Source organism: Rhinolophus sinicus, linkage group LG17, assembly GCF_036562045.2.
Source record: "Rhinolophus sinicus isolate RSC01 linkage group LG17, ASM3656204v1, whole genome shotgun sequence".
Classification (NCBI taxonomy): Eukaryota; Metazoa; Chordata; class Mammalia; order Chiroptera; family Rhinolophidae; genus Rhinolophus; species Rhinolophus sinicus.
In genome coordinates, this window is record NC_133766.1 from 21,925,996 (window position 1) to 21,944,870 (window position 18,875).

The 18,875-nt window shown below is 49.4% G+C and overlaps 1 protein-coding gene across 2 annotated transcripts in view; it reads right to left on the minus strand.

Moving 5' to 3' along the window:
• The window catches only part of RASSF5 (Ras association domain family member 5), a 69,687-nt gene that overhangs the window by 21,340 nt on the left and 29,472 nt on the right, over nt 1-18,875 (minus strand). The window contains exon 1 of one of the 2 annotated variants that reach the window (XM_019752478.2): nt 7,062-7,753. The exons of the other annotated variant lie outside the window; for it this stretch is intronic. Within the exon in view, the coding sequence (XP_019608037.1) occupies nt 7,062-7,181 (120 nt within the window). The 5' untranslated portion in view covers nt 7,182-7,753. Of the gene's footprint in view, nt 1-7,061; nt 7,754-18,875 lie in introns of those variants that run through there. 2 annotated transcript variants of the gene reach the window in all.

Consider the following 18,875-nt stretch of genomic DNA (forward strand, 5'->3'; position numbering starts at 1 on the left):
TGATTAGGAGGGTGGGCCAGAGACAGGGAGAGAAATCAGTTATGGGCAAAGCTATGAATTGGTTGGGGACATGTTAAATTTTAGGCATATGAGGGGTGAGACCTCTAGTAGAAAATGTTGTCCTAGAGCCAGGAGAGAGGTGGGGCAGGGGATGCAGGCTGGGTGGTGCGGGTTGTTAAGCTAAGCTGGGGTCGGGTGACAGAAGACAAGACAGGTGGAGCCAAGACAGCACCACCAACAGAAGCCACAGACTTGGCGGTTCAAACCTGAAGTTTTTGCCACTACAGCTCCCTTCTTCCTCTGGCCCTGAAACTAAATGCTCCCGATTCTTGACAAATGTATCTAGTTGTCTTGTCCCCAGGGAATATGCCAGGCCAGGCCTGGGTGCCTATGTTCTTTTATGGGTAGACTGAGCCAGACGGAAGAGGACCGAGGCTCTGGATGAAGACAAGTCTCGCTCCTCCACACGGGGATCCCAAAGCCAGAGGAGTGCACAGGTGTGAGTTACCTGGCAAGGCGAGAGCACGAGAAAGAAGGGAATGCAATGCAGGCTTCTGGGTTCCCAGGCGGGGCCCAGTAGGGCCTCCCTTTCAAACTCATGAGCTGGAAGCTGGATCCTGAGTCTCACCTGACAGTGTGAACTAAGAGCTGGAATTCAGGGTTGAGACCTGTCTATAATCTTTCTTCCTTTCTCCCTGAACTGCTTAGGTGGGTGGATGTTGAATGTGCCACAAGCTGGAATTTCTCTGTAAGGAAAAGACAGCTGAGTCAGGATAAATGGTATAAACTTGTGAAAACAAGGGTGGGCGGGAGGGGCAGAATCTGGAACACAGCAGTGAGGGTGCCTACGTAAGACCAGGTGGTCCTGAAGAGGGGATTCATGTTAGCCATTGAGGCCTCCTCCTGAAGCCACCCTAGGCAAGCCCTTACACTTACAGAACTTGGTCCAGTACCTGAAATGCCTAGCAGTCCCCTGGGAAACTGGTAAGAAGGACCTGCTCCCATGCAAAGTAGCGAGGGACTCCCAGGCAGGGAAGAAAATAAAGGCAGGCTCGTATCACTCGTTCCTTCTGAAAGGAGCAGAGGAAGTGCCCAAGTCTAAAAAGTAGCAGTGACTTGGTCGCAGCCCCTCGGTTATCAGCTGGAGCTGGGATGACAAGCCAGGACTTGGCCTACAGCTCGGTGCTGCTCCCATTACATCACACGCCCATCACCACCGCCAAGTGCTGTCACTCCAACAGCCTTGTTCAGAACGTTGTGGTGAAAGTAATGGGGACAGCTCTGAGCAGGACTCCAGGGCCCCAAGTCCTCAGTTCTGTCTCTATTTAGCTATGTGACCAAGGACAATTTTTTTTTTTACCTTCTGGGCTTCAATTTCCAGCCTAGGAACCTCTCTGGAATCTGTGATAAATGCTCGTCTTCCATTCCAATTGAAATAATCAGTCCAGTACCAAATACTTCCTAAACAGGTGGTTCCTAGACTTCAGCACATATGAGAATCACCGGGGGAGAATATTTTTAAAGGCAGATTTGAGGTTCCTACCTTCAACGATTCAGGAGCCAGTAAGTCTGGTGTGGGGCCCTTCAATCTCCATTTTTAAAGAGGTGCTCAAAGAGTGATTCTGACGTAGGTGGCGGGGGCCACCCTTTGAGCAGCACTGAAAGCTTCAGATGCTACAGAGGAACCAGAAAAGTGCTGAGTAAGGAAAAGCATCTGTCCTCAAGGAGTTGCCAGTATAACTGGGGGAGACAGGACCCTATCCCAGGAATGCCACATCCTCAGGGACAAATGAAGGAGAGGTACAAGGTCAGCAAGGTTACAGTCCTTCACCAAGAAAGTATGAGCAGAGCTTCCAAAGGTGGTTGGCAGAGAAGATGGTAGGAGGATGTGTGGCAGAGACAGCTAAATGTGCACCACAGCCGGCTTCCTGTTCCACCTGGCCTTACAGCTGTACTTCATTTCCCAATCTCCTTTGTGGTTAGATGTGACCATGTGACTGAGTTCTGGCCAATGGCATGTGGGTGTGAAAAACACACACACCATTTCCCGGCCTGGCCCGCAAAAATCTCCCATGTACTATTGTGGGCCCCCACCTGCAAAGTAACTTTACTTAAAGGGGAAATAAACTTCTATTATGTTCAACGACTGAAAAACAAGAGCTGTTTGTTACAACAGTCAGTCCACCCTGAATGTACAGGATGCAAGAGAGAAAACTCAACCAATATTTAGTTAGTGCCTGCTTTTGTAACCAGTACTTGGTGCTGCCTTGGACCGGAAGGAGATGAGAATTCTGATCTTACAGGGCTAACCACCTTCACAGAGAAAAGCAACACTGGGAAGGGCCAGAGAAGGCAACAGGCAGCGCATTCCACAGGAGTGGAGTACAGACTACAACCTAAAAGGAAGGCATTGTGTGACTGTGCCATGAAAAGTCTTTTGAGGTTAATCTTGGGCTGTGTAGGCTTCTGAGATAGCACATAGAAAAAGTTAAATGGTTCAGTGGTTCTGAAGATTTTTATTGCTCCAATTTGGAACTGACTTATTTTTAGTATTCTTTTCTTTTCTCTCATGCCAAGAAGGCCAGGGGCAGGTGCTGTGCCTGAGGCCTGGCGTGCTTGCTGCTGGCACACAGATGGGGATTTCCCTGGCTGGTCCCAGGGCCATCGAGCTTGGCTGACATCTGTGGCCTGCCACAGAGGCCCTGTCCAGGGAGAGACCAACTAGCCAGGCAAGAGGAGATGGGACAAGCACAGGAATGGAACCAGAGTGGCTTTGTAGTCTGACCTCTGAGACGCCTTCCTCTTCATAACTTCCCTGAAGTTTTCAAGAATCAATGGTGTCACCATAGAGCAGAGAAAGTCTGAGGGTAGGAAGGAAGGTGAAAGGGAGTATGTGCAACGTGTGCTGAAGTATAATATTTAACCATAAAGACAACCTTCTAGTCGCCATATCCTCAAAGAAAACACACCTGGGGAAGGAGCTCCAACAAGCAGTAATTTAGGAGAGGAACCAAGAAAAACTTTTAAATTATTAAAGTTGTAAGACTCTGAAACTGATGACAGGGACACCCTGCTAGTGTTAAATGCTGGGCCAGTGTCCTTTGGCCAGTGTGCCTTATGGAGAGATGGGAAAAGCCTTATGGATGAAGGATGGGGAGGAACTTATGGAATCTCAGAGGGACGGGAAGGACCCTTCAACCCCTTTCCAAGACCCAAGAGGTTATTTGGGTCCTCCCATTCTGTAGAAGGCTCTGAGAGGAAAAGGACTAGTTTGTCCTGGTCACTCACTGAGTAATAAAGAGGACCGAGAAGAGCACTTGACAAGGAGTATAAGAGGGTGTCAGTCCTGGCTCCGCCCAACCAGACATGTGGCCTGACAAGGTCCTCCCCCCTCTCTGAGCCTCAGTTTCTCCATCTGTGAGGTGAGGCGCTAGACCAGGTCCCTTTCAGCTCTGACATTCTGCAGGAAGCAGGCTTCATGTGTCCTCAGAGTGCTCACCCAATACTCTTCATGGCTTCGAGTCCTGGCTCCTACTGAATATGCAGAGAGAGCTCAGAGTGCCTCCCTTCCTGCTCCCAGGTCAAAACCCTAAACTGCCGCCACCCGCAGGCATTCAGGAAACCCAGGAGTGGAAGTTGGCCCCACTTCCAGGGTCAGATCCCAGACAGGAATAAAGGAGCAACTGGCTTCGCAGTCACCAGCCCTACAAATTGCCCAATCCTGCCTTTTGTAGGACTGAAACAGCAAAATGTCTGGGCTGGAAGGCGAGAGATGCAGGTTCTCTCCCTGGGTCCACCATAAACTTGCTGTGTACTTGTACTAACCCCCCAACCCTCGAGACTCTGATATGTTGGAGTGGGGTGAGTGTGTGTCTTACTGAGAGCAGCTCAGGCTGTACTGCTCAGCACACAGGGGGGTTCCCCCCAAGCCACCAGGAGCCAGCCCCATTTTGACACGCATAACCCAGGGAAACGTGACCTAATTCTGCCCAGCCAAGGGGGAAAGTACCTGGAGAGCACTGCCTCAGCCTCCTGACATCGTGCCTGATGTGACTCAAAACCTCCCTGTCCCTTTCAGATGAGGCACAGCACCCCAGAAAGCAGCCATTTTCTGAAAGAAGCTAGGGCCTAAGGCCCATGTTCTCTCCTGCTGTCTCTCCACCTTCCCACCTCCCACCAAAGGAGTTGGAGAGAGGCCTCAGGGACTCCTTGGAGGCAGGACTAGTGATGACTCCCAGGTGGTGACACCAGAATGGCAGCAAGGCTTCTGCACAGTTCTGCTGCAGCCAGAGCCAGGCCCAGGCCCAGCGGCAGGTTCAGGCCCAGGCCCAGGCCCAGGCCCAGGCCCAGTGGCAGGTTCAGGCCCAGGCCCAGGCCCAGTGGCAGGTTCAGGCCCAGGCCCAGGCCCAGGCCCAGGCCCAGTGGCAGGTTCAGGCCCAGGCCCAGGCCCAGGCTCAGGTTCAGGCCCAGGCCCAGGTCCAGGCCCAGAGGCAGGTTCAGGTTGTTCCAACAAGGCTATTTATAGACGCCAGCTCGGCCTCTCCCTCTCCCCTCCCCCGGATGGGGGCCTCAGTCTCTCAGTGACTGGGAAACACATAATCGCCTTTCCTTGGAGACAGGAAAGAGAAATTCTCTCAGGAGCTCAGATGTGTTCTCTCTTTGGGTAGGAAAAAAGCACTGTTGGGGTCAGACTGGGGTTGGGATCTGGCAACTCTCTTTGAAACCCTTTCCAGAAGTGCTCCCAGGGAGAAAATGTTATTGAAGGTGGAAAAACACTTAGAAGGATGAAAGACCGGAACATCTGGATGAGGCTCACCCAGCTCCTCAGTCAGCACACACACCCTTCACAGGCTGCTCCTCCTTCAGCCAGTGGGGCCACCCCAGTGCTGGTCTACCCGGCAGAGGTGGCCCCATCCCTCCCTCCCGCCCTGGTTTGTGCTGCATTGAAGGCTAGTCTAGTGCTGAGGAAAACTGTCCCACAGCAGTTCTGAATCTCCAGTCAAGAGTCTTCTCATATGTATGTAGTTAGGCAGAGGCCAGGGATAAGAGGGCCATGCCCACCACCCTCCCTTATCACCTTGTCTGGGATTATAGGCTTGGGCAAAATAAGGTAGGGAGATATGCAGAAGCCTCCTTGTATGCAATGGATTCAAGTAACCAGACAAAGTAAAGAAAGAGTTGATGTGGGCACCAAACCAAAGGTACATTTTCAGAAGTGAGGCTAGGAAGGCGAGTTTGGGGGGAATGAAAAGAGAAGGCTGTTTGGGCCAAGGAACAAGTCCTTCCAGTCCCCCAACACCCCCACAGCACATTCTCTTGTTAGATAGTTCCATTTCCCCCAAGAAATACCAGAAACTGCTACCTTTCCATTTGCCAAGTGAAAGGAACGCCAGCTCTGTGGTACGCCTTCCCCCACACAGTCATGCAGAAGCCCACCCTGTGAGACCGAGGGCTTACAGCCTGGCTGGTAGTAAGCAGGCAGCTAAACTTTGTCTTAAAAACGGGAACCACTTCCTCCCCAGGCCGCAGCAAAACTCTCTAGAGCAATGGTTCTCAGCCTCAGCTGGGTTAGCAGAATTACCTGGGGAGTTTTCCAAGATCCTGATGCCAGGGCACACCCCAGCCAATTCAGACGCCCAGGAGTGGGACCCAACACCCCAATTTTCTAAAGCTCCTCAGCAATTCCAGGGTGTAGCTAAGGTTGAGAATCATTGGTCTGATGACCCCAGACAGCTGGAGTGCATGTGTGTGTGTGTGTGTGTGTGCGTGTGCATGTGTGTGTGGAGGGGTGGTCCACACAGTCTGGCAAGAACCCCAAGAGAGCGCGGGATACCTTTCCCCTGCAGCCATGCTGTTCTGCATGGGCCCTGCCTACAGCCCTTCCTACCTCTGTCCCCCAGCACTCGAGCCTCCTGAGGGCGTGCCCCAGAAAACAGGTGTGGGTTTGTTCGAGGGGCTTGTTTTGGTGGATTCCCTCAAACACAAAGATCACAACCTCTCCTTTGGCTCTTGGGTGTCCTCTCACAATTGAAAGGTCCATTTGTTTGACATCAGGACCCAGCAAATGCAGGGCCTACAGGCAAGATGAACTATTAACACAGGAGGCTCCAGAGTCAGGCCTAGGGACGTTCTTGGTTAATTCTACACGTGTAGGGCTGCGAAATTAATGAAGAGCCTGAACACACCTGTGAAATGTAACAGCTCACTTATATAGGTCTACAAACAGCTCCTGTTAGGTAACATCTCCAAAGACCTGGCTTAGAGCCCTCTCATATAAATAACAAAACAAATAAACAGCTAAGCAGAGCTCTGTTGCCACTTCCACCAAGTGTGTGGCAGTTTGCTGCCTCTGGGCAACTACCATAGGAGAGTGCAGCCAGGGGCCTCAGGCGCGCTGGGTGCTGTGCTGGGTGTCAAGAAGCTGACACGGTTAGGAAGCCCACATAACTGCATTAGGGAACACATGCAAACCCCTGTGGGTTGCCCCCTACCAACCCAGGAAATTAATACGGTAGAAGGAGAAAAACCTAGGAGAAGTTTTAATTTGCTTCTAAAAACACCCTGGACTTCTGCAAAGTTGCTGGACTGTGTTTTAAGATGGTTTCTGGCCACTCACAATACGGAAGTCTCAAGCTATGAATGTTTATGCTATGGAGGAACTGGATGTCATCCTCTCTCCATCTAGAGCTTCAAGGCTTGGATTTGGGGGAAAAATGAGACAGAGCAGAGCCCCATCACTCTCCCAGGCACAGGTGAGCACACAGCCTAACCAAAAGCCAGGTGCTGTCCCCAAATCCTAGAGACCATTTCGAAAAGGTCCAGGGACAGGAAATGCTGAACAGAGCATTAAAAAGAGAATTTTGCTTCCTGGGGGTCCCCGGAGAGCTCCAGACCCAACCCTTGGTCTGCTCAGCCAAGTTCGAGAGGGTCCCTATGGCAACTGCACACTCCGGTAACACATGGCTGTGCTTGTTTGCCAGGAGCAAGGTTTCCCTTCTAGGCCACAGAGGTTATTCTGCCCCCAGCGTCCATGAAGGTCTCTTATGTTAGAGTAAGGTTACCTTCGAAGGATGTTTGCTCTGCACATTCCTGAAGAAGGTGGTCTTGGCGGTGAAGAAGCAGTCCTCTAGTTCCTCGTCCAGGCTGCAGTACCCACTGCTCATGCTGCTGTCCACCGTCATCTAGCCGGGGGCCCGCAGAGGCAGCCGGCGCATCTGCTGGGCCGGCTCGGGACGCGGCGCAGGGAGGTGGGGACCCTCCCGGGCTCCACCGCTTGAGCTCCGAGCCCGCCGGGGACCAATCAGTTACCCGACCAGGGGGAGCGGGCGCCGGCCACCTTGGTTTCTCACCCTGGGCTCCGGCGGCGGGTAACCTGCTTCCTTCCCGGCGCGCCGCCAGCGCCTGCGAACACGGGGTCGAACTGCCTCGCTCCCCGGCTCACTCGGCCTCTGCGGTTTCATGTCCTCGGCGCCGGCTCCCTCTCTCCGCCCCGCGCGCACGGAGCGCCATCGCGACACCTCCCCCGCCTCTCCGCGCCTTTCCTGCCCCCTGGTACCACGCAGAGCATTCAGAAGCCACTTCCTCTCACAAGGTTCCTGAAAGCCGCGCTCGGCTGTCACGGCGCCCCTCTCGCCCCTCCCGCCCCAACCCTGCGCCTCCTGAGCCAACGGGGTGCCACTGCACCGCGGTGGCCAGTGGACCTAGGGCACCACGGATCAGGTGATGCCGGTAAGGAATAGAGCCGGATGGACCTGAGGGCGTAAAGTCCCTCTGTCCCCTCTTCATCCTCCTGTACACATTCTCATCACCCATGATGGCTCATGTTCACGGAGTTTAATGTACTATAATGTCGACCTTGCCCCTCCTCCCTTCCCCTCGTCCCCCATTCGCTGGGTGAAGGAGTGAGGTCAATCAGAGTAGTTAGAGAAGTAACTAGAGAAGAAGGAAATCAATGTCTGGCCTGCCTGGAGAAGAAGCAATATTTTAACTTGGAAACGCCAGAAGAAACTGCAGGGGCCCCACAAACATATGCAAATCATATGCAAAGTTATGGCAACCTGGCGAGCAAGCCCGCCCTTCCACCCACACGGGAACTTGGCCTCAGGGAGCCTCAGAATGCTAAGGGAGCGCCCGACCCAAGTTATTTGTGCATTTTCATGACAGCCTAGCCAAGAGGGGGTCTCTGGCAGATCTTGCCATTACTGTCAAGGACAGCTCATTTACGTTTCCTCATCAGACTGAGTGAAGGAACACCTTCCTTGACCAAGGCAAATCCTTCACAGCAATTAGGACAAACCCTCCATCCCACTTCCCAGATCTCACTTGAACAATAGTAATTATAGCGGCCAGGGCTTGAACAAAGGCTGAATGTGCCAGGTGATTTACATGCAGCCTGTTACTGAACTTTCTCAATAGCCTGGAGATAGAGATTAGTATTCCCATTTTATGGATGAAGAAACTGAGGCTCAGGGTTACACAGAACATGTGTGCTGGGACTCAGACCCAGACCTGTCTGATTCTTGGGCCACTGTGATACTGTTGCTCAGCAGAGATGGTGCTGTTTTGACGTGCCTTCTGCCATCTTCCAATACAGTGAGGCCTGGAGTCCCCAAAAAAGAAGACAAAACCTTCAGAGCCTGGCAAAGCTAGGGGCACTGTGTTCATGGGGTTTGATGGCCTATGGACCTTGGAGCCCTGGAGAGTGGCTGAGAGAGGTTATCAGGACTCTCTCCAAGTCTGTGTGGCTTTCCCTGCAGTTCTGAAGCAATGCAGTGCTGGGGCACAAGTTGGGCGCAGGGCTAGACTCAGCCCCAGACACCAAACTGCCAAGTCCATTTTAAGCTCTGGTTACTTTTATGAGGAACACTCTCCCTCTCCCACCTTAGCCAAATCTGTCAGTGCTAGGGAGGGTTTCAAACTGCAGCCCAATTTGGCTTCACCCTCCCACACAGTCTTTTTCCAGAAGCCTGTGAGGACCTGGCAGGCAAAGACTGAAACAGCTGAGAGCCAGTACCCTAGCGACTGGTTACCCTGGCTCAGGAGACCCTCAATACCAGTAGCTGCCTCCCTGGGCAGGGAGATAAGTGGAGGTAGACAGCTGGGGTGGGGGCTGGGGTGAGCTATGAGTTGTTTGTGATGAAGAGCTCACATTAATGGGGTTGAAGGTAGGTTCTGGCTTTATCTGGAGGAATCTTATCTTCAAATTAGTATTTTAGAGGATGTTTTGGGGGATTTTTTCCCCCAGAGACAGTGGTTCAGGCAAAGGAAGCTGGTATTAGCCGCACCAGTACCTCCAAGTCCAAAGCCAGAATAATGAACGCTGCAAAGACGAGGGCTCTGCATGATCCTTCAATAACAGCATACCTGCTTTGTCCAGCCAGCGAAGAAACACACTTTTCTTTATAAAAGGAACTTCTTGCACAGTGGGAATCTGATACTTAAGAAAAAAAACAGGTACCAGATTCTTTGTGTCCACACTGTGTCTTTGGAGTCACACAGGGACCTCTGCAAAGCAATTGCAGTGCTACGCATTCAAAATATGCAGTCTTAAAAAACAGCTAATGCCAACCTTTTTAAAACACCAAGCCAAAGTACCCCAGGAGTCAGCATGAGTCTCTCCTTGTGAGCAACAAACAAGATGCCAGACCTGATTAAGGAAAGTTCTAAGTCACACTGTGTTCTTTTAGAGTGCTGCTCCAGACTATTCCAAGTATTATGAAAACTTGATGTCTGAAGAAGGCTTTTCAAAACCCGTTTTACATCCATTACTCTATTTAGGTTCCTCTATAACCTTGAGAGCAGGTATTAACCCTATTTTACAGATGAGAAAACCTAGGAAAGCAACCTGTTTCATCACAGCTCATTACTTTCAAAGTCTCTTAACTCCTAGTTAGTGTCTCTTTCCCTGCCCCACTCCACCTGTCAATGAACTAGGTTTGGAAAGAAGCCACATGTAAGAAGTCAGCAAGACAGACTGTGCTGGCAAGGACCCTGGGACTAGAAATCTGCAAAGATCATATACAATACAATAAATTGGCCAGCTTCCAGGAGGAAAACTCCAGACTGAAGCTCCAGGGTCCCAAAGGGAGGAAGACTGCATTCCTTTCAGTGTCTAATGACCCTGTCTGCACCTCTTCCCTAAGAATAACCAACAGCAGTAATAACCCTGGGGGTGGGGGTGGGGTAGTAGACAGCACAGATGAGCCTGTGCAATGGCCTTCTATGTCGCTGGCAGTGAACATGCAAAGGATGGGAACTGGCTGTTCTTGTCCCTGGGCCCAGGAAGAGAAGTCTGAACCTTAAGCTTCACGTCCGAAGCCTCAAATCCATGGTATCGTGCTGGGGTTCAGAAAGCCCCACTGAAACGGAGAATCGGTGACGTTCCTGTCTCAAAGTGTCAAATGAAAGACTTTATTTTAAGCTTTCTTTTTCTCTCACCTGTGATCCTGACACGTGGCCAGATCCCACCGTTAGATCCATCCAGTGGCTCTGCATGTTCCAGAAAAGCTGAGATACATTACTGGAAGTCTGGAGCTGGTATTCTATTCCTAGCTCCAACTCTAGCTTGATACGGTATCTGGAGCAACTTTGAGCCGCATGTTTCCTCATTTGTCCAAATGAGATGAGATTTGGGGTCTTAGGACTTGTCCATGTATTCAGAGGCTGAAAACCGGGCTGAGGTGCCATTTCACCCCTGAAGTGTATTTTAACATCATTATTAGCCAGTATGTGCACGCACTGTGCTAGTAATAACTTTCTAAGCATCATTTCATTTGATCCCTACAACCAACGGATGGTGAAGCTACAGTTCTTATTTTCTGTTTTACAGAGAGACAAGGAGGTTCAGGGAGGCGAAGTAACTTGCGCATAGTTAGACATGCTAGTTAATGGCAGAGCCAAGTCACCCCGGTGGTCTGACTCCAGGACCCAGGTCCTGCAACACCCTAGTCCTGAGTGTGTAGCCTGTGACTGCTCTCACCTAACAGCCAGGTTGCCTGAAACTGCAGCCCTGCACAAGCAAGTCAGGGACTACTTTCTCAGTACACCTGTGTCCCTGTCTTCCCCTTAGCTTGTTACCGTGTTTCCCCGAAAATAAGACCTAGCTGGACAATCAGCTCTAATGCATCTTTTGGAGCAAAACTTAATATAAGACCCAGTCTTATTTTACTATAATATAAGACTGAGTCTTATAATAATAATAATAATAATAATATAATATAATCCTGGGTCTTATATTAATTTTTGCTCCAAAAGACGCATTAGAGCTGATTGTCGGGCTAGGTCTTATTTTCGGGGAAACACGGTAGGGTTCTCATGGTTTAACCATTGACTGTTCCCTCCCACTATGTGTCCGTGTCTCCCCAGGAGCTGAGTCCCATCTGTGCCAACCGTGTTGGCTACACCCTCCCAGACTCACGGCTCAGAACTCTCTCCCTCCCAGAGAGCCCCTGATGGACACCTGCTCACTGAATGCCCAGCCCTTCCCCTGCAGCCTCGCTTTCTGTAGGTCCCAAACTGAGCTCACTAGTCCCTGCCTCACCTCCCCCTGCTCCTCCTCCTTCAGTAGCTCCTATCTCCATGAGTGCCATAGCATAGATTACTGCAAAGCCTTCCAGTAGTTTCCTTTGTCCCCATCTGTGCCTCCTCCAAACTCCTTGCCCCCTTATTGTCCAAGTTACCATTCTAGACCGATATTTGATCAGAGTTGTTCTAACATAGAACCTTCTGTTCAGATTTCAACTAATAAATATTGAATAATTACTACGTATCAAGCTCTAGCTGCTTACTCTTTCATTCATTCATTTAACAAATCTTTACTGAGCACCTTCTACATGGCAACCACTAGCCTGGGTGTTTCACTTCAGACCTGAACAAGACATAGTCCCTGCCTTTTCATAACGTGCAGTCTAATAGAATGATAAGAAATAAGAAGTTCTATCAGAGTTACCAAGCTCTTACACATTTCATTATCTGACTTAATCCTCACAACCCTGCAAGAAGGTATTTTACAGATGAGTAATCTGAGGCTCACAGTGGTCATAGAGCAAGTAAACGGTAGAATCAGATTTCAAACCCAAAGCCTCTGGTTCTGACAAGTTTCCATGAAAATAGTTGTCATGCAGGGTCTCAGCTCTGGCTCCCCACGCAAGAACACAGGATATGGTGAGGCCAAACAGTAACACCAACGAAGCCATAGATAGGGGAGTCATACCACTATAGTCTTGCTGGCGGCTGGGTTGGAGACACAAGAAGCGGGCTCCACACGATCCGCAACCCACCATCCACGTCTCTGCCAACGCACCAACCAACTAACCCCCTAGTGTAGCCACGGCAGCTATATCAGTGGCTAAGGCTAACCGGTAACAGCTGATGGCCATCCAGCCACAGCGGATGGCCATCTGATTACAGCTGATGTCCATCTAATAATCGAGCCAGCACCTTTCCACGTGAGACTGAGAGCCTGGAAACTGCTCTCTAGGACTCTGTCCCCACAATTGTCCTTCCTCCAATGACTCCCCAGTGCCTACAGTGATATTCCAGGCTCCTGAGTGGGTACTTCAAGGCCTTTTACAACATGTGCCTAGCCAACAGTTCACACTCATCTCCAGCCACAATCAAGCATTGCTCGTTATAGCTGCACAAAATTTGATTCACTTTCCCAGCAGCCGCCCTACCCTCTTGTGGTTTTGCTTTTGCCTGTCAATATCCTCCTTCTATGTCCTACCAGCTTCCTGACACATATTCGTCAATAATGACCACACCTCCCACACTTTCCCCTGCCTCTCAGAAGCAACAACTTTCTCACTGAGTACCCAGTCACCCCCTACCCTGAGAGCAGTAGCATTTGATAGCATGAAACCGGCTGTGCACAGAAAGCTCAATTTCTCCCCAGATGACTTCCTGTTGTAAGAGGTAAGCGGATGCATACCATTTAGGTTAGACTCACAGGAGATTCACTTTCTTGGGGGTTCTAGCCCACACTGGACTTCTCTTGCTTGGCTGCCAGGCTAACAGCTTCAACAGAGCCCTGGCACCTAAAGACACTGAAGACAGTTAAATTAGCCATACTGAGTGGCTGAGGCCCTGAAGATTTCATGCTGGGTCTGAGCCAGGACCAGGGAGTCTGCCTTCTAATTGTTTTCCTTTAAGGAGACTAGGAAAGCACAAAAGGTGGGTCTGATCAACAACCCCATTCTTCACATGCCCTTCTCCAGACAAGGCCAGTCGTCTAATGGCCAGGACAGTGCAGTCAGTGGTGTGAGATGTGAATAACTCTTGCACTACTACACACAAAAAGAGGGCCTCAGGCCTGACCTGGCCCAGCTGGAGGTCATTTCAGGTAGCCCACTGTTTCCAAGGTAGAATTACAGGCTGGGGCCGTGAGGGGCACAGAGAAATGTCTCCAATGCTTAAGGATTTCTCGAGAAATAAGTACTAGAGCTCAGTCTCAGCCAGGAAGCCAGGATCTCAGGTGCTTCCTGGTCGGGAAGGCTTTCTGCTCTGCCTGATCAGAAATGAGCTCCCAGGGGTTGGCCTGAGCTGGTCAGATAGGCCCTGGGGCGGCTCCTATAAGAGGTAGCTGTCTAGTAGTGTCTAATTACTGTCAGCTTTGGCCAGCATTTCTGGCTTCTAGAGTGTGGAGGGAGGAGCAGCTGTCCCAGCTGTAGCCAGAGTGGAGAGAGAGACAGGCTGGAGACCGGCTCCATCCTTGGGCACATGTGGGTGGGCTGGCAGTAGATAAGATGAAATGGAATCATAAAATATATTCAATCAATCCAAAAGAAGGCAGAAAAAATAAGAAAAATGGAACAAAAGAACAGATAGGACAAGTAGAAAACAAACAGCAAGATGACAAACTTGAATCTATTTATATCAATAATCACATTAAGTGCAAATAACCTAATTAAAGGGCGGAGATTATCAGGCTCGGTTAGAAAAACAAGATCCAACTATTTGCGGTCTGCAAGAAATGACCTTTAGGTATAAACACAGACATAGCCTAAAAGTAAATGGACGGATGATAATCAAAAGAAAACTGGGGTGGCTACATTAATATCAGACAAAGTAGATTTCAGAGCAAAGGATATTGCCACAGCTAAGGTTATTTCGTAATGCAAAGGAGTCAATTAACCAAGAGGACATAATTACCCTAAATGTTTATGCACTGAATAATGGAGCTGCAAAATACAGGAAGATGGAACCATATGGAGACATAGGCAAATCCACAATCATAGTTGGAGATTTCAACACTCCTCTCTCAATAATAAAACAAGTAAGAGCACATGGTATGCCTCAACAAATGTTAGCTACTGTTTTTATCAATCACAGCTCCTTTTGATAAACACCTATGGAGCATTTTGGAAGGGACTCAAGCCCCTCAATCCCCTGAGAGGTGTGCAGGTATCTATCTAGAGTATTTGTTAGGGAAGTAGGGGACGCGCTGCGGAGGGACAGGCCTCTCCCCAAGGCTCTCCTGTCTGGCTCCCCAAGGCTCTCCCTGTCTGGCTCCCCGGCTCCCCCGTGTGGTAGTTCTGGGTTCAGCACGTGGCCGCTGGACGAAGGGCTGGGGCAGGACTGGCCCCAGGTACTTCCACCTCTGAAAAGTTCTGGAAAGGCAGTCTCAGTGTCGCGACTGCGGGAGGGAGCATAGGCCAGGAGCCAGGAAAATGAAGCTCTCCACGTCAGCTGAGTCATCGCTCAGAGGCTGCAGAGGCTAAGGGAGATGGTTCCATAGGAACCTTGCAAAGGATGACAGCGGTGGGGTGGCTGGCTGGGGGTGGGGGTGGGGGTGGGAGTGGGGGTGAGGGGGCTGTAGGTAGAAAGGCAGCAGCGACCTATGGGGCTGAAACACCAGCAGACCAGGCTGATCCACCCTGAAGTTTTGAAAGCCATTTGTCCCTTTGGTGAATGGGGACAGGGTCTGGGTTTTTTTATCTACAGAGCAGAGCAATAACTTGGGCCTCAAAGGAGGGGATAATCGTCAAGTCTTGTAGCAGTAAGTGCCCAACCACAAAGTCATAGCATCCTGGTCTTATAGCCAGGAATAACCCATCTTTCTGGAATTTTGGAGAGTTGGCAGAGCCAGACCACGAAGAGTTCTTGTGCTAATTCAATCTAAATTGATTGAATTTGAGGGCAACAGAGAGCCACTGAGGGTTTTCATCAGAAGGGTGACATGATGAAAAATCCAGTAAGGCGGTTAAAGGCACCTGAGGCAGTCCTGGAATGTTACCGGGTGGTACTTACCTCCTCGTGTACACATGCTGTCACACATTTTTTCTCATTGAAGACTCACAACCACTTAGCCTACAGTCCCATTTCTCAGAGGGAAAACCTGAGACTCAGAGAAACTAGGAGGCTCGTCCTGGGTCATATACCAAGTATGTTGTCTACAGGCCAGGGGTCTTTCTTTTGCTTAAGAAAATATATATCAATGAACACACAATGCAATGTACAGATGATGTATTATGATATTGTACACTTGAAACTTATATAATCTTATTAACCAATGTCACCCCAATAAAATTAATTAAAATTTAAAAAATAAATACATAAAAATAATGTTATATAAAAAAGGAAAATATTTATTGCCTTTTAAAAATATTATACTAGAAACATGTGACAGCATCTGGTTATTCAAACAGCACCAAAGCAAACAACAAAAGCTGACAGAGTAGCACTCCACCCCTTTCAACTCCCACCCTTCCCAAGGTGAAATCTCTTCCAATTGTTGGCTGGGCATCATCCAGACCGTTGTCCTGCATTTACACACACACACATACACATATATGTACAAAACACATATATATTCTGTTGACTGGCATGTTTTCACTTCACACTATTCCCTACCAGTACATATGGAGCCATCCATCTCTCCTTTGGAAGAATGCCTTGGTGTGGCACTTGGTATGGATGGCTGGGATTTCCTTCCTGGCTCCCCTGGGGCTCTCTCCCCTGCTCACAATGCCCCTTAGGCACCAGCTGGACCCAATGCCCCGGTAGTCCAGGCACCAAATCACCAAAAAGAGTAGCTTCTGTAGGCAGCATTTCCCACTAATGACACTGAGGATTTTAGAACAGTACCTGGCTCAATAAATATATGCATAAGGAATTTGAGGCAGTCCTTAGACACATTTTCTTTTAATTTTAGAGATTATGTATTAATTTAATGTGTGTCAGGAAAAAATACTAAGTATATTAAACAGTGATTCAAGGACTTTAAAATTTTTCTTTAACAAAAGTTTAAGTTTAATAAAATGAATCTATTTAAAGAGAAACAGTAAGTAAATAATAGCACAAGTGGAACATGGATACGGTCAGAATCCTCAGTGGAAAGTGCCTGTGTGAGGTTTGGGAACTGCTGTGGGAGGGAGGGGCTGGGCTTTGCAGCCAGGGACCTGGGAGCCTGCTGTCTGCATGCTGCTCCTGAATTCTGGAGGGCCAGGAGGAGGGGGAAGGAACCTGGGCCTGTTTGACATAAGAAGACTCAACCGCTGGTTGTAAGTGATTTGGGTGGAAGAAAGAATGCTTCTATTTTTATCATCTCTGTGCATTCCAAGTACCAAGAAAAGTACTTGGTACTTGGAAAAGGGGCAGAGCTGCCAGGATCCCCTTGGGCTACAGCAGGTTATGAAGAGAATCAACAGTTGGGGGCAAGGATTTCTTCCCTTGGGGTCTAGTTTTCCAAAGACAATGAAAGGACTGGACCAAACCAACAAAGGTCTCACATCATCATAAGGGCACCGAGGAGCCCCTTGAGGGTGATTTTATCACAGGGGTGACATGGTAAGAGTACCCTGAAGACCACCTGAAGTATAAAGTCTTTGTTTGGGGCATGCCTCCAAATAAAGGAACTGCAGCCATTTGGGAAATTTATTGTGGTCTTCAGCCAATGGCAACCACGTTCTCTAGGAAACAGGCTTAAACTGAAGAAGGATCTGAGATAGACTTGAAGGAGATTTGCTTGGTCAACAATGGGTGCCCAAGGGAAAAGTCAGCCATCACAGACCTTGGAGATCTCCAAAGAGAGACTCTGAAACCACTGATTCTGTGGTTGACAAAAGCACAGGCAGCTACCAGCACCCTTCCTCAGTTTCTCTGCCTGAGACACACACACACAACCCCACATGGCCTTGTGAGTGCAGCTGGAGGCTCTGAGCCCATCCCTGCCCTCTCACACACTTGCCCCTTCTTCCTCCCTCTGGCACAGCACAGAGAAGACAGACACAACCTTGAGATTACTGCTTTTCAAAGTTGGAGGCCAAATACTTATCTACAGGATGATTTCAACCATGTTTTGAAAAATTAAAAATGTTAACTAACAATGGTTCTCTCTAGGTGGAGGAAAATCAATTATTTTCTTTTCCTTAAAGATCAGAGAGGAGAAATGCCACCAAGCTGTCTCGAGACCTCCTAACAGCCATACGTCCCTAAATTAGCTGAGCTCAGACCAAGGCCCTGGCCACAATAAATCCCCCAGGAAAATGGCACTCGTACATTAGTTTAGCTAGTCCAGGTGAAAATGTCAAGGTGAAAGAAAGTCCATCCTGGTATTTAACAGAAAATCAAGCCAAGGCGGAAATCAGCACAAACAAGCTTTTTAGAAAAGGTGAGTGAGGCTGGAGCAGGGCCCAGCTTTTATTGATAGAAGGCTAGGTTCTGCCCCACTTGTGCTAAAGCACGCAGTTGGTCCTGTCCAAGGCAAACACAGCAGCCCTCCCCAGCTGGCTGGCCAGGAGCAAAGCCCACTCCAGGCTGTTTGCTGGCTGGGGGTGTTACACCCACAGGGGACGCTTGGCTCCTATGTGTCAGGGGGGTTCTGCTCTAGACACTGATTTAGTTTGCTGGATGGTCCCCAACAGAGGGAAAGGGGGGACACTCTGCTCCCAAATACTCAAACTTGGAAGCACTGCTGACATTCTGAGGATGAGACGATGTACAAAGCAAACCCCAGGTCCTGTTCTGGGGCCTTTTGCCCACCACATTTGGGAGCTGGCTCGCCAGCTCTAGGGTTAGGGTTTCTCAACCTCGGCACTGTTGACATTTTGGGTCAGATGATTCTTTGTTATGGAGGCCTTCTCTGTGCACTATAGGATGTCTAGCAGCACCCCCCAGTCGTGACAACCAAAAATGTTCCCCGGGGGCGGGCTGTGGGAAAAATCACACCCTTTTGAGTCCTGTTGCTCTAGAAGAAGAAATAGAAAGAGACCCAAAGAAGAGACCCAGGAAATAGATGGGTGTGCAGACTTCATGTTGTGGGTCAGGTAGGGTCAAGGGGAGCAGGAAAAAAGAGAGACTTGGAAGCTCCCCAATGGGACAAAAAACTGGAAAAATAAAGAGCTGTTTAAATAAGATTTTTAGGAAATGTTGCTGTATGATGTTCTATGTAATCTCCCATTTCCATCTTCTAGGAAAAACCTTTAGCAAAAATCTGCATCATTCACCAGGGCTGTGGGATTCAGATTTGTGTCCCTTCCTTTCCTGACCCCCTTCCCCCAATCTGGACGGACAGGTTCTGGCTAGGGACAGGCCCTCCCAAGAGGTCGGGTTACATTCCGGCTAAACCATAAGCAGTTACTATTCCAAAGTATGTGGAGGATATGCAGATTTTTTAAAATATGTATTTTAGAACTGATTCAGTATAATTTTTATAAAAACATATATCATATTTGCTTCCTAGTAATGCTTTCCCAGGAGGCGATGGAGGCACGGAGGGACAGCTGAGAGGCTGGTGACACCCTGAGTGGCTCAGGTAGTTGAACATCACTGATCACGTGCGTCACGGTCACAAAAAGCCTGGGGATGGCTATTCTGGGGACTTGAGGCTGAACCCCAGATTCCTCAGTTTCTCTCAGATTCTCTTCAAGGAATAACCA